We start from the raw sequence: 12,178 nt of genomic DNA on the forward strand, positions 1-12,178 counted from the left end.
TTTTATTCATGAAGTGTTTAAAGGAGGAATTTTACAAGTCTACACATACACGCCAACAAAGCGTTCAGTCAAACCCTGGAACCTTTCAGTGCGATCGCTGTCAATATCGTTAAATGGCCGTGCAATGAATTAGCGTTTCGCAGAGCGCTGCGTAAGCGTTTCTGAGGGTAATGAAGGGAACGGAGCCAGGGCTGGAGAGAAACTGGTATGAAATGTGTTTTCTGGCCTTGTTAATATTAGATGAGCTGCTGTCATCAGCACCAATCCTCGGATAAACCATGAAGATCAAGTTGAGACTTTACAGTCGAGGTCAAATTAAACACTAGCACACATTTCTAAGATACCAAATACAGCCTCAGATAAAGTATAGACCCCGCACGCCCTTGTCTTTAGGAGTTTTAAATGACAAGCCAATTATTGATTCCACATCTATAATTAACTGTATTGAACTCAATCGTCTTTTAGCCCAGTTTAGATAACACTGATTCTTCGCCAAAAATGATATGCTTAGACACTGTGTGACAAATTTTTTTTTTAAATATTTGAAAATATTAAATCTGACTGCTAAGGAAATGGCTAAGCGATAGCGCAGCTTTTAAGGCCTAACTATAATGATAACTACATTAGCGTTTATTATGGGCACATTGTTAGAGTTATGTTATATGCTGTTTTAAATGTGCAAACTCTAGGGTGGATTCTGATTGGCTATCAATGCTTTTTTATCGTTCATCAGCTGGACAAAATCATTCTGAGAGTGATTGCAAAGTATCGTTCTTCTGTGTCATTATTGTTATAGTATGGTCTTCCCTCTTTCATAGAATTGGAAAGATTTTTAAAGGTACAGTATATAATAGTGACAGCTAGCGGCTGAAATGGGAACTGCAATCCAAATTCAAAATACGTGAGTTGCCAGATTAAGGACGCAAGAGGAACGAGTGCAATTGACTTTAAAAGGCAAAGAGCATTGCACCGTAAGTTGATGAGTTGGTGTACACACATTTTCAAATGTCTCTGGTCAGTGAGTTTTTTAGATGGTTACTGAGGCTTTTATGTTGAGTAGAATCTGCAATCTCTGACTAGACTTGTGCCGGTATTCGGTAAGGCCTGGTTCACACGGGACGATTTTAAAATTGTCGGCCGATTTTCCAAACCTGAGAGACCCCACACACGGCGATAAAAAATCACGGGTCTAACAGTTTTGGTCGTACAGTGTGTGGTGTGCAGCCACACGGCAAAATCACACACATCACACACGAACCGATTTGACTCCCGAACATTCCCATGTCAGACGGGAAATCTCGCAAAATCCCTCGAGATCAAAACGTGACTTCAGAGTAAACAATCATGGCGGACGAATGTTGCTGATCTGTAGACACTGGATAAGTTTAGTTCATTCATTCCTGGTTTCCACGCGCTGTTTGATCCGTGAAAAACGAGAAATGTGAATGTTTCTCTCTAGATCTCGCAGCGATGTTATTACTTCTGTGGCGAATTCAAATGCTTTTTTTACTGGATCTCATTAGCGCTGTGTAGTAACAGCGTCGCATGATCACGATCGGTTCACGCTGTACTGGTCCAAACTGATAAACAGTCCGTCAACCACACAATAAGTATTGTTACCGGACTTTCTGGTGCGCCATGCCGCCGGCTGTTTTGATTTTGTTTCCCGGTACTTCCTCACCGCCTCGTCACCTCGCTTTCTGATTGGCTACATGCCACAGTCCACAGGCTGCGTGATCGTTTGTCCTCGGGGGACACCACACACGAGAAGAAATCGGGCCAAATAAATCCAACATGTTGGATATCCCCGATTTGAGATCGGAGCGGTCCCGACGTCCTTCCGAGCAGAGGACAGCAGTCTTAACACACCACACACGGCAGGAATATTTGATCAGATTATTTTACGATAATCGGAGCATCCTAAGATTGTCGGAAGGGGTGAATCGGGGCTAAAATCGGCCTAATTATCCTGCCGTGTGAACCAGCCTTAATGCGATATATCGCGGTAATGAATATGCACGGTATTGTTATCGTGGACACTTCTAAATTGAACCAATATATTACATATTATTCAGAATTTGGAATGCATTTTAAGAATACTTTTCCCATCAACTGCTCAAAATGCACAACACCGCTGTATGCTGCTTGAAAGAAGCGTGCCCTCTGATGTAAACAAGCACGCATAAGAAGCACATGGAGGAACACGTGAGAGACGCGCTGAATGAAAGCACATTCACTCTCTGACAACAGATGGCGCTAAAATGCAGCCTTACCCTGTAAACCCCATTAATTAAGCAGCTGCTACTTTCTAAACCATATTTAAATCATTTTAAATAGCCATTGAGATTTGTGGATTTGCTATGGTGTTCATCACAGCGCCAAATACTTAAATATTTAGACTTAATAGGCTATTTAACTGCTGGTTATATATACTCACATTTCACTGCTGGTTATATATGCTCTATATAATTGTGTATGTGACAAATAAAAAATCTTGAATCTCTATTTATTTTCAAACTTTTTTTTTTAATCTGGACTACAACATGCCCTAGATATTGTTTGAAAGTGTTTTGATTCTTTATTGTTCATTCACACTTTACATTAGGGCTTCTTTAGTTAACAAACTGCCAATTAAAAATTCTCCTGAACATTCATTAATCTTAGGTATTCCAATATTTAATAACACATTGTTAAAATTGAAAGTTGCAACTGTGTTATTTAATGAACTAACATGAACTAAGATTTGTATTTTTTAACAAAGATTAATAACTTCTATAGCAAATGTAGCTATTGCTCATTGTTTAGCTGTGCATTTATTGACTGAGCACTATGCGATGTCCAAACTGATTTTTAAACTGTCTTAAATTCTTTTTAAGTCAATTTTTAAATCATTTTCAAAGTTCTTAAATTGCTTGTTTTATTTTTGTGGTTATTTTTCTTCATGTTTTTTTTTTTACTTTCTTTTATGTAAAGCACTTTGAATTACCATTGTGTACAAAATGTGCTATATAAATAAACTTGCCTTGCCTTGAATGTTAATGCATTAACTAAGGATTACTAAAGAGGTCTTATTGTAAAGTGATACCTATTGGTCTTTATAGTTCTTTTGCACTTTAATGTGTAAAACTTTTAACTTATAATTTTTTCTGTATTACTTTATTTAAATGTTCAGTTATTTTTGTTAAGGAAAAAGTTATTTAACCTGTTATACTGTATTATGACCACTTTTTTGAAACTAAATTTCAATACCGTGATAATACCGTATACCGTGACAAACGCATCATCAATTAATCGCAACAGGAAAATTTGATACCGGCAAATCCCTATCTCTGACCAAGGTCATTTGCTGACTTCCGTGGATACAATATGCTGTGTTTTCTGCCAACTGGCAACCTGAGTGTCTAAATACTATTGAGTAAATTGGCAGTGGGTGGAATCACACAAACTAAAACAAAAACAGATATTCTGACACAGTAGCACTGTTTTGGCAGAAACAATTATGTGAACAATTGTGTATTTTTATGCTTTAGTAAAGTCAAAAGTATTACATACAGCACCTTTAAACCTTAGTTATACTTATAGTCTTCAGTGCAAATGGGCCTTTATTCTAGGCATCGTTCATGTCTCGAACACAAACAATTCAGGGTAAAGATAAGCAATAATAAAGAAAGTAAAATCTTGAAATGTCACAAACACAGACGTTTGTTAGTTATAACCGAGTCCACTCTCTGATCTAACAATAGTCAGCTGACCGCATGACTGAGCGTGCAGAAGAGCGAAACATGAGCTTGTGCCCTGGTGCTGAAAAAAGATCCCTGTCTAATGGAGCTGGAGGAAGTTGGACTCGAATTCTGCCCCGGGACGGAAAGATGAGCTGCCCGTCTGCCTGGCACAGGCCCGCCTCCTATCGACCCGCTCCAGCCCTCTTCTAAATATCTGTCAATCGATGGAGACTCACACAGAGTGAACTCACATTCTTAGTGTCGCAAGAATGATGAGCAAATAAGCACTAATGGCGAGGTCGAGATTAGCAGAGAACACCAGCATTGGCTGACTCAGCTAGCTGATATGATCTGATACACTAGTTGAACCACTAAATGTGGATTATATAATACAGCATTTATAGTTGTCGAATGCTTTGTTTGTGTGCATACGGCAGATTATCCATGCTGCACCTTTTAAGTAGGCTGATAATACATCCCATCGGAGGCATCAGATAATAAACATCCATTAGCAGAGCACAGCCAGGGGTGTTTAAAACCCCATATGCACTTACCAGGCAGGAGACTAAATATACTTAAGTGCTCTAAACTGATTCTTCAGTAAGCGTTACCAGATATATTCTTGGCCTTTACGGCAAAGCACCACATAATTCACTCAGCTCAATAAGAGCTCGACTCATGGGAGACTCGCCAGCTAGAAACCTTGAGATCAGCAACAATGACAAACAAAATGCCTATTTCACAGACAGGCGGCCCTCTTTTCATCAGCGTAAAGAGATTAGCTGCAAACTCAGACCTGCTCTTGGGGGAAGAACGCTGGAGCGATTCTCTACACAGAAAACCAGCATCTTATATTAATGGTTTGCAAAAGCTTTGTTGACAAGCAGCCCCAAATACTGTGATCCCACTGCAAAGGGACCTCCCTACAGTAAAATATAGAATGCAGCTGCATATATTCATGTATGAAAACCCATACCCATATGACCTTTTAAGAAAAAAGTAATAGAAAATAAAAAAATAAATAGTAACTCAAAATTACATTAATCACAATTTTAGGCTATTAAAATACAATATAAAAAAATATATATACTTATAATTAATATTGTATAAGCTTAAAACAGTTAAATCTGAAGAAACTAGCTGCAAACAGCAAGATTTTATCCTTACAAAAACACCATCCACAAAGACAATGCACAATAATCTTGTCATCATATCTGACAAATCTATGCAAACACTTACCGGAGACCAATTTCCACAATGTCAAAACTTCAGCAGCAAGTCTAGAGTATAATATATATATATATATTGCTTTTTAGCGATTAGAGAAATAAGATCCCTCAAGTGGCCTTGAAGCAAGCCAATGTGTTAAACACAAAAGCAAGCAACACCATATAATTATCAATCACGAGTAGTCAAAGGGTAATAATGGGGGTCTGAAATGCTGTTTTCATTTGCAACGCTGAACACAAAGAATAAATGGCTTCTGATTCCTGTTAGATAGAGTGAGAACACCTATTCATCTTCTCTGACGCCTCAAGTGCGCCGAGTCCATTTATCTTCTTGCAAATAAAGTCAGCCGCCCTCACAATAACATGCCGAGAATGGATTAAGCGCCGGAGGGCCAAAACTCGACTACAAGTCCATCCGGACGCCGGTCCTACCTCTCTCCAGTGTTCCGGCGCACACTCCTTCCCAGAGAATTTGCACTCTAGCAGCATATCTTCCATGCGGTGACGGGTGCGATTGAAGAACTCGGCCAGGCTGAATCGAGAGCCTTGCCTGTCGGGCTCCGGCGCCAAAGGGATTCCCGGAGCCATGTTGTCCTCGTATCCCAACATTGGCCCCATGAAGAGCAGGTCGCTGTAGCTCATCTGCGAGCGCCGGAACGAGTTGTAATTGCAGAGCGTGATGGCCGGGAACGTCATGTTCCTGGCATTGCGCTCGTCCAGCAAGGTGATGTAGTCATACTGCAGGTAGTAGATGACACGGTCCACCACCTGCATGAGGAACATAGAGATCGCCAATAGAAAGACCGTGGCCCACAAGCCCTGGCGGACACTAAACTTCTTGTCCACAAAGACGTGGTTGGCGCCGTGGAGGGAGCAGCCGCCAAAAAACGTGGCAAGGCTGATGTCGGGCACTTCTTCGTCTTCCGTCCCATCACATGTGTCCGGATCGTCACCATCCTCCTGGTACTTGCCGTGTTCGCCATCTCTTGACCACACCACGCGCTTGTAGTGGTCATCGATGCTGCCTTGGCGCGAGCGGCCAACTGGCTCATCATCTGTGCTGAAGGAGATGGTGCATGTGATTCGTACCATGATGTTAAAATCAAAAACCGGTCAATAGTGAAAAGAAGAACACTGGAAAAAAATGTCTCAGATTGATGGATTACGCTTTGGAGTATTCTGGATGTCCTACATCCAAAAAACCCAGGAAAGATTCACTGATCCCAAATAAGCCAATCCAGACTTGATCTTCTGGTCACTAGAGATGGAAAAACGACAATGATCTCTTTAGAAATGATGTCCAGCGATTTGACATCGCCAGTAATCCGTCTCTCCCTTCACAACGGGACATCTAAAGAGGAATGGCGCTGTTGGGATGTTATGCACTTCCTGGCCCCAAACTCCCTCCCTCGGACAAGGAATAGTCCCACTGCAACCTGCATCTGATGTCAGCACCAGATCACCTTTCATTGCGCATTTAAGCACTTAGGATAATAATCCGGGTCATTTCTATCACACAATATCTGCTTCATGAATCCAGATGCATGGGATTTTTAACTAGGTGATAGAAGACAGGATAAACAGGATATGCTGAATGCGTCACTGTTGCTGTTAAAGCCAAGATTTCAACATGAGTGCATGTGTGTGGCTGTGGCTCAGAAGTGAAGCAATACCAGACTAAAGTACACAAACGCAAACCCAACACTCTTTCATGATATGTTTGCACTTACTCTAGCGTGCTATCGCTTTACTAAACTTCCTGTTCACTGCACAGCTGCTCTATTGATTGATCTTTATTGATGACTATGACAGCCAGAGTTTTTATTTCTTTACTTTAACTATTTACATTTTTACATTACTAAACACATTTGCCATTTTTTACTGAGATCTGGACAAAAACTGACTTGAATGAAACCAAATTAATAACTTCAGTAGCAACATTTATCTAATAATAATAAAGTAATTAAACTACAGTGCACGTGTATTTTTTTTAAATACTATTTTTTTAGCCGTCACATTTTTTGTTAGTAGCTCGTAGTGTAATACCTAACTGCAGCTGAAAGCTTTGCTTAGATACTTTAGATTATGGACTGCATCTAACATGAGAAGCTCAATGTTCAAAGCTTCAACATTGGATAGTCATTAATCCATTTAAATGCATTTGTAAAGTGACCATTTCAAAATCTGACATTGTTTTAGACCGATCTCCTCCAATAAAAACCGAAAGCCATAGTCACCTTACAAAAGCTGCATAATGCAAACAGCATCCAACAGAGGGCAGCAGATCTCAGCGTGTGACTTTATCCAGACCTCCTGCCAAACACTTTCCCGTGTCGACCCACAACTCTTGAAAATGCAATCAGCCTGATTGCCTGAAGCTGCCAGTGAAAATTAATTCTCAACACGCTCGTATATTTTTTCCAGGTCTGCTCCAGTGCTCCTCAACAGGTTTCTCCAACGCTCCATTCAATCTCCCTTCACTCTTGAGGGAAAGTATGGGATCAAAGAGTAACTTAAAGGAACAGTACACTAAAAAAAAAAAAAAAAAAGTGAATCATTTATGATTTCTCTTTAGGTACTTTCTTGCTATTTGCCAAGTTGTATTGGCTAGGTCAACCATCACTATTGTTATTTATCATACTTGTGGTCATCCACACATTTCCGCCTAGTACAAATGTAAGTAACGTCGTCTTCAGACACTAGGGGGCAGTAGATATTCTGCCGTTCGGCGACTCTGTGCCTTGAGGGTGGGGGTGTCATTTGAAGCACATGGAGATGGTCCATCATTTCCTCTCAAGACCCTCTCAACTGACAGCGATGATAGACCTGGCGTGGTTACCAAGAGAAAACTGAAGCAGCAAGAGACACACACATGAAGATCCACACACCATGGACACAAACACATGAAGACCCATTACCATGGATGCGTGCACACACACACATAAACACACACATATGTAATTTGATTCAATGACTGCTGTGAGAAAATGACGTCCACTATGTGGCTAACATCTGAATTGGCCTACTGGGCACTAATCACATTATTTAACACCAGGAAACCTGCAAATGTTTACGGAAACTGAATTAATGAGATCGGCTGGTCTCGAGTGGCACAAATCCAGAATAAAACATGAAACCAGCTGGCACAACCACAAGTGCTGGAATTGACGAGCACTAAATTACAAGAACCGCAAAGAGAAAGATGAACCTGTTGGTTGTTGCAGCCTGATACTGAGAAATGGTAGCATATCGATAAATATTATTATGTAATTTACATTATAATGATGTTAATTACAAGCACTTACATATATATTGAGGCAAATGTCTAAAAACATTGTGAAAGAACAAATTAATTAAATTAAAATTAAAAAACAAAAACATTTAAAAAGATTATTATAAAGATGGATTCAAATATTACATTGAAAATGGAAAATTAACTTAATTACAATTACAAAATATGTTATAGATATTATATCATATACAATTTATATAATATTTAAAATGTTAATAAATAATAAATATTAGAAAATATTACAACTAAAATGTATATATATATATATATATATATATATATATATATATATATATATATATAATTGTATAATTTAAATATTTATTAAAACAAGTGAAGTTTAAAATTGTAAATGAAAGTACAATTAATAAATAAAAATTCAAATTAGAATGTATATCAATTATGAAGTTTTTATAAATTTAATAAAGGTGGATTGGATGGATGGATAAAAATGTAAAAAAATTACTTAAATATTTCACACATACTTAGATTATTTTGTTAGATTGTATATCAATTATGAATATATATAAATATATAATATATATATATATATATATATATATATATATACATACACACACACACACACATATAATATATATATATATAATACATATATTATACAACACAAGTTTAAAATTGTAAAAGAACAATGAATAAATAAGTTTAATATAAAATGTAAATATGCATTAATTACATTTATATATTAAGTAAATTAGAAATACATTTCTTATAAATAATATGTTCTATAAAGATGGATTCAAATATTAAAATATATTTTTTAATCACATAAACTCTGACAAAAATCTACTTTAAAATTGAATGAAAGAACAACAAATACAGTTTAATCTAAAAGATATTAAAATATTGTAAATATATATTTTAGTTTTTAATTTAATATTACTGTTTCTTAAAGTTAATATTTCAATAATATCTTAATATTTTCATCTTTACATTAAACGCTTATTTCTTATATAATCTCTTATTTATTAATTCTCTGTTTTTTCTTCTCTGTTTCTTCATATTGCTCCTCTAAAGCACTTTGAATAATCACTGTAAACAAAACACACTTTATAAATAAACATGATCTCAGTCCGCTGCATTTACAGAAACACCACAGGACATCAGAGGCATTATTACACGCCGCAAAAACAATACCAGCACAAACAAGTGGAGACAAGGGACGAGAGAAACGATATGATTACGACAGCTGCCGTGGGGCCGTGGGGGTCCCGCACTGCGTTAAATGAATTGTTTTGGCCGCGCGGCACGTTCTTCATATGAACCCATGCACTAAGGTTAGACGCACAAGACCTCACCTTCCTCGACCGCCTCGGAGCATGACTCTACTGAGCTGGAAAACACTGAAATAGAAATGATAAACAGCATGACTCATTCATCAATGGTTCACCTCCATAACATTTATGAAAACATTATGCTCTTTTTATTATTACAAACGCAAGATTATTGGAATCAGAACATTAATTTGTTATATTTTCGTGCACGCACTACACACTTGCCGTGGTATATTGCTAACATGTATAATTTATTTGTTGTTTGCCTACGAATGCTAAAATTCAAATTAGATATTTAAAAATTAATTTGAATCTTCCTCCTCGTCTTTCTAAAGGCAGAGATCCGGAGGATCCACAGCGCTGACGGCATTTTCAACAGTTAAATTATAGCCTACGTTTACGGATCTATTTATCAAACTCAAGTGTCTGTTGAAGTGCTCACAAACATTTGGAATAAACAGTTGCTCGTCTAGATCAATAATGCCGGTGTTTGTGTGCGCTGTCTTTAAAGAGCACACAGAGCAATTTCAGCTGACAAATACGACAGAATCATGATGGATTAACAGAAATACCATTCCACTACCCAGAATCCGGCTGTAGGCAATCTGCACATCTTCGCTTGTAAGGTGCGGGATTGATCACTTCAGGGAAGATGACACCAGTGGATCTGAAGGATCTGAATAGAGTTTGCTCATGTAAAACTCACCGCCATGACGTTACAGTGTTTTGATCGGTTGCCAGGGTGTTGCTATGCAGTTTTAAGGTTTTTCTGAGTGGTTGTTAGTGTGTTACTAGGGAGTTTTAAAGTTGTTAACTGGAAGTCCGTTGGAATGTTGGATGTGGTTGTGGTATTCTGGTTGCTAGGCAGTTGCTATGGTGTTCTAGGTTGTTTCCAGGGCATTGCTATGCAGTTGCCAAGGTGTTCTTTCAAGGTGTTGCCAAGACACTTACAGTTTTTGCTATGCAGTTGTTAAGATGTTAAGAGTTATTTGCCACAATCAGATGCTAGCGTATTCTGGGTGGTTACCAGGGTGTTGCTATGTGGTTGTTAAAGTGTTTGAGTGGTTCTTAGCATGTTACTTTGTTGTTGCCAGGTGCTATGCAGTTGTTTTTTTTTGTTTTTTTATGTTTATGATTTGGTTGTTATGGTTTTTTTGTTGGTTTTTGGTTTGTTGTTTTGATGTTGTTAAGGTTTTTTAGTTGGTTATTGCCACTGCTAAAGTGTACTGAGACATTACAGTTGTTACTAAACAGTTGATAAGGTATCCAGAGTGATTTGCGCCATATGTCTAAGTGGTTACTGATGTAATCTGGGAGGTTATCTGGTTGTTACTAATGCATTCACTGAAGAGTTCTGAGTGGATTTTAGCGTGTTACTATCCAGTTGCCTAACAGTTCTAGGTTGTTGCCAAGGCATTGCTATGCAGTTGCCAATGTGATGTGAGTGGTTACCAGAGTGTTACTAAGTGTTCTGGGAGGTTGCTAGGCAATTGCTATGGTGTTTTAAGCCATTGCTAAGGGGTTGCTTTGTAGTTGCTAAGGTGTTGTTCTAAGTGGTTGTTCTAGGTGGTTACATATTGTCTTGTGCGAAAAGACTATGGCTCTGGTTCCTCATTCAATGGAAGTCTTTGGATTTTTCAGCCTGTTTTATTGTCCACCAAGTGTAAATCTGTCTTAGCAAACACCACTAATTACAATCAGGTTGAAATTAGATCCTTTTTACAAATCCCCAATTACATACTTTCATGTATTTAGATATAATGACAATTTTCAATCAGCATTTCACTTAGCAATTAGAGATAAGCACAGAACGGATGTGTTAAAAGCTTTCCGATTCTCTAATATGGAGAACTTACAATTTTTTATGGCGTCTAATGACAGACTCAGTGACAAGAAAAATAGCCTGATGTGAGGAGCCCCATTAAGACTCTTTCTTATCAGGAGAGCAAGCGCTAATGTTTGGAGCAGAGATGCAGTGACGCAGGAGGTAATAAAGCTGATGATGGGGTGACGTCCTGCTCAGCGGAGGATTTGTTTGATTCAAAGTAAATGAGGGTTTCATTAAAGTTTTCCATGATAATGTACAGGTTTGATATCCAGATTTTTAGCTCAAGTTGAGCTTCATGAGAAAAGCTAAAACCTCAAGACTGATGGATGGAAATTTGGTTTGCCAAAGTTTATTTGTTAGTGCTAAAAGCTAAAAGCTCAGATGAACATTCTGGAAATGTCCTTCTTAAACCCTGAACTGACTTTATTCATCTGATTAGAATATATAAAAGCAATAAATAAAGTATATAAACACTGAGCTGCAAAAAATACAAGGTCGTGCACAAAATGAGAGTAAAGTCAGTTATAAACACACTTACTATTTCAGTAGAATACAAAAAAATAAATCAAAATGCAAACTATTTCACCCAATATCAGTGTTTACATTGTATCTTCACGCAAATTAGTCATATTTTGTCTTCATTTCACCTTCTGCCGACATCTGAAGTTCAAACAATGATCAACATATCAGTGGACGAGAAACAAGGCTAATTCAAATATCTTGCAGCTAATTAGACACTACTGGGAATATATGAGAATGAAAACATGAAAGCAGGAATAAGTATGACCAGATATGGGAATCCCAGTTTTCCC

At 37.8% G+C, this 12,178-nt stretch overlaps 1 protein-coding gene across 5 annotated transcripts in view; it reads right to left on the reverse strand.

The window, feature by feature from the left end:
* Positions 1 to 12,178, reverse strand: part of LOC109068889 (acid-sensing ion channel 1B) — a 160,565-nt gene that overhangs the window by 36,980 nt on the left and 111,407 nt on the right. Inside the window, exon 1 of one of the 5 annotated variants that reach the window (XM_042712326.1) lies at positions 5,384 to 6,510. The exons of 3 other annotated variants lie outside the window; for them this stretch is intronic. In XM_042712326.1, coding sequence (XP_042568260.1) covers positions 5,384 to 6,043 — 660 coding nt within the window. In that variant the 5' untranslated portion in view covers positions 6,044 to 6,510. Of the gene's footprint in view, positions 1 to 5,383; positions 6,511 to 12,178 lie in introns of those variants that run through there. One more of the 5 variants, XM_042712324.1, reaches the window with a different exon arrangement.

This window comes from Cyprinus carpio, chromosome A22 (genome assembly GCF_018340385.1).
Source record: "Cyprinus carpio isolate SPL01 chromosome A22, ASM1834038v1, whole genome shotgun sequence".
Classification (NCBI taxonomy): Eukaryota; Metazoa; Chordata; class Actinopteri; order Cypriniformes; family Cyprinidae; genus Cyprinus; species Cyprinus carpio.